Raw genomic sequence first — 3118 nt, forward strand, 5'->3', positions numbered from 1 at the left:
AATACATCTCAGAGTTTTATTTTAGTGTACACACTAAGTGTACTTATATAGGGAATATCATAGTTAACTAATAACCCTATTAGGCTTTAGAGCACCCTTATGAAAGGACCCAATATTTCCTACAGGTATATTACTAAATCGTAGTCTAATCTTGGTAATAGTAATAAGAGAAAACTCAATTACAGAAAAAGGGTGGGTTAGATTAGCCAATCCAGCCCAAAATGCTGTCGTCGACAAAATCGCCAGAAAAATTGTGACTTTTCTATAAAATGGAGGGCTAACGTATTTCTTTTCATCTTTTTTAATAGAACTCCTGCTTATAAATGATATAATTAGTAGGATTTTTGCTTATGGTGCTTGGATTTGACTGGTTGAATTGTCTTTGGGTTTGAGGTGATTGTTTGATTCTAACAAAGACTCAAGCTACCTATGCTTGAAGTTGTGTTGAATCTTCATAATTTTATTGAATTCCAGATATCCCCTTCTATATTTGTCCTCCTATCTCATGGAGTTAATTTATTGCTTCTATCCCAGGAGTTAATTTATTGCTTCTATCCCATTTTTGGTTATTGTATCCAATTCAATTCTGCTATCAATTGTAAACAAAAAGAATTAAGAAAATAGCTTCAAGTCGCAACCACACATCGATATCCCCTCCATTTAAAACAAAAAAGAAAAAGAAAAATTAGGAGGAGAAAGAAAAATGAATGAGAATCTGTCCTAAAAGTCTGTCGTCACGGGAATCAAGTCTATGTTGTTTATTTAGGAAAAAAAAAACCAAAAGCAAAAGGAAAAATTATTCCAACACCTATTACTAAAGTTCCTAGAAAAAGGTCAATTATTCTGAAGAATTATACTTCTTAACTGATCAGTACAAGATTCATATATTTGCTTTTTCAGTATATAATCTAATAATTTTAAATATTTGCCTTTTCAGTATATAGTCTAATAATATTAAAAATGTTGTAAAATTAATCTCAAGCATAAGTACATGCACTCTATTAGCAATATATATATATGTAGAAAATGTGAACATAATGTCTCTATATCTTTGCACATTCTATTGTGTCCTTTCCATCATGACCTTTGCTGAAGAAAATCTTGGTGTAATCAGCATACAAAATTTGCTTGTAAATTGGTTTCTCCCCTTTCTCTAACACTTCTCGCAAAGGACCAATAACTCTTGTAGGCTTTGGATGCAAGAAAATGGGCACAGAAACCCTATTCTTGCTCCCATTAGCAATCACACGATGTTCAACGCTCTTGTATTTGTCATTGCTCATTATTTGAAGCGCGTCACCAATGTTAATAACTAGAGCTCCGTTGATAGGAGGGACGTGAATCCAAGCATTACTATCGAGTTTTTTCACGTATAGTCCACCGATTTCATCCTGAAGGAGGAAAGTGATTGTTGATATATCAGAGTGACGTGCTACCCCGACAGAAAGCTCAGGGTTGGGACATTTTGGGTAGTAGTTGAAGTTTATTCTCTTTGAACCCATTAAGAAATCCTCTTTCTCTTCATCAATTGTTTTCACATTCAATCCTCCCATTAGCACCTTCAGAATCTTCCTTATAACAGGATCACACCTCTTCAAGTATTCAAGTGCTTCTTCCCTAGAAGAGTAGAGAGAAAATTCATTGTAAGTACTCATATAGGATGTTTTACGTACAATTCTTTTTTTTTTTCAGAAAAAAGAGAAAAGTGTAAGAGGAAGATTTTACAAGAAAAAATGCACATAAATATATTTAAAGAATTTAGTGGGTGTTTGGACATAAGAATTGTAAAATTCCAAAAAGTGAAAAAAAAAAATTTAAGTGAAAATGATAATTGAAAATTTTAGATTTTTGTTCGAACATGAATATAACTTTGGGTTGTTATTGAATTTTTGTGAGTGTTCTCAATAAAAATTTTAAAAAACAGTCTTTTGGAGTTTTTCAAATTTTCGAAAAATTCCAAAATTCATCTTCAAGTGAAAATAGGAAATTTTATTGTCAAACATTGATTTCGAAAAAATAAATAAATTTATTTTTGAAAAAAAGTAAAAAATATTTCATGGCCAAACGGACTCTTAGCCTATACACTGAAAACATAGAGATTATTTTTACGGTACGATCATGTGTTTTAACATCTTATATAGCAAGTGACATGTTTTATTTTCCCTGTTACTAGTCCCATTTATTACGGAGGGTAATCTGTAGTTCGTTTTTGTACGACTCGATACTGTAACATCATTTTACGCTATCAGTATATAGAATTTAAACTTATGTTTAAAAGAGAATTAAGAAGCCTTACCTGCAGGGAGGAGGCCAAAACTCAGCAGCTTCATCATCAGAAACATGAACAAGAGAAAGGTAATCTCTCCATCCTAAAGTTTTCTCAGCTTCAGGAGTAAAGCTTGTTCCATACCTAACATTACTCGAAATCGAATCCTCTTTCGAATACATCTTCTTTTCCTCAGCTGGTAAACTAAAAAAACGATGACTTGTCTCCTTTATGTTATCAAGAACTTCAATAGGAACACCATGATTGATAATTTGAAAGAAACCCCAGTTTTGTGCTGCCATGCAAATCTGCTCAGCCACCTTTGGATCATTCCAATTAGAGGCATCGATTATAGGGATAGAATCATCGGTTATTACAGTGCTTGTAGTGATTCGTTCTTCAAGTGGTTGAATATATTGATGAGGAAGTGTTTGAATTCCCATATCAGAAAGACCCTTAACTCCATTTCCTTCATTGACAACAAAATCGAAGACATTTTTGGAGTTTGAAAGAATTTTGGACAAGTGTGCAACCATTGTTAAAAGTTATATATATGAAGGCAAAAAATTAAAAGAAGGTTTATGTATATCTAAAAGCTTGTTCTTGATGAAAATTTTGTATTTGAGAGTAGTTTATTTATAGGCATTGTGGGGGAATAAGAGTCAACTATTTGAGATATGAAAGTCAAATTTCAACTGTAAAACTTTTATAATTGGCCTAATCAGATTGCAGTCTTTGAATGGCGCGTTTAATTAGTTTTTTCTGGTGGAATTCCAAAAAAAAAAGAGTCCTAATTAAAGTTCCCAAAGTTTATTAGCAAGGAGAATTGCTGTTTAAATTTTGATTTCATTG

General features: G+C 32.3%; 1 protein-coding gene across 1 annotated transcript; it reads right to left on the reverse strand.

Moving 5' to 3' along the window:
* Positions 1-932: 932 nt before the first annotated feature.
* On the reverse strand, positions 933-2883 carry LOC107810699 (feruloyl CoA ortho-hydroxylase F6H1-3-like). Its single transcript, XM_016635503.2, has 2 exons — positions 2297-2883; positions 933-1617 (listed from the first exon to the last, which is right to left on the reverse strand). The coding sequence occupies exons 1-2, from the start codon at positions 2800-2802 to the stop codon at positions 1044-1046; spliced, it is 1080 nt and encodes a 359-aa protein (XP_016490989.2). The 5' UTR covers positions 2803-2883; the 3' UTR covers positions 933-1043.
* Between the last annotated feature and the right edge of the window lie 235 nt (positions 2884-3118).

Source organism: Nicotiana tabacum, chromosome 22 (genome assembly GCF_000715075.1).
Source record: "Nicotiana tabacum cultivar K326 chromosome 22, ASM71507v2, whole genome shotgun sequence".
NCBI lineage: Eukaryota > Viridiplantae > Streptophyta > Magnoliopsida > Solanales > Solanaceae > Nicotiana > Nicotiana tabacum.

Bases quoted from the DNA above. Each gene is read 5' to 3' on its own strand.
- LOC107810699 (XM_016635503.2), bottom strand. From the start codon at position 2,802: ATGGTTGCACACTTGTCCAAAATTCTTTCAAACTCCAAAAATGTCTTC. The intron at 1,618-2,296 runs GTAAGGCTTCTT...CTACTCTTCTAG, and splicing joins TTTTGGCCTCCTCCCTGCAG to GGAAGAAGCACTTGAATACT.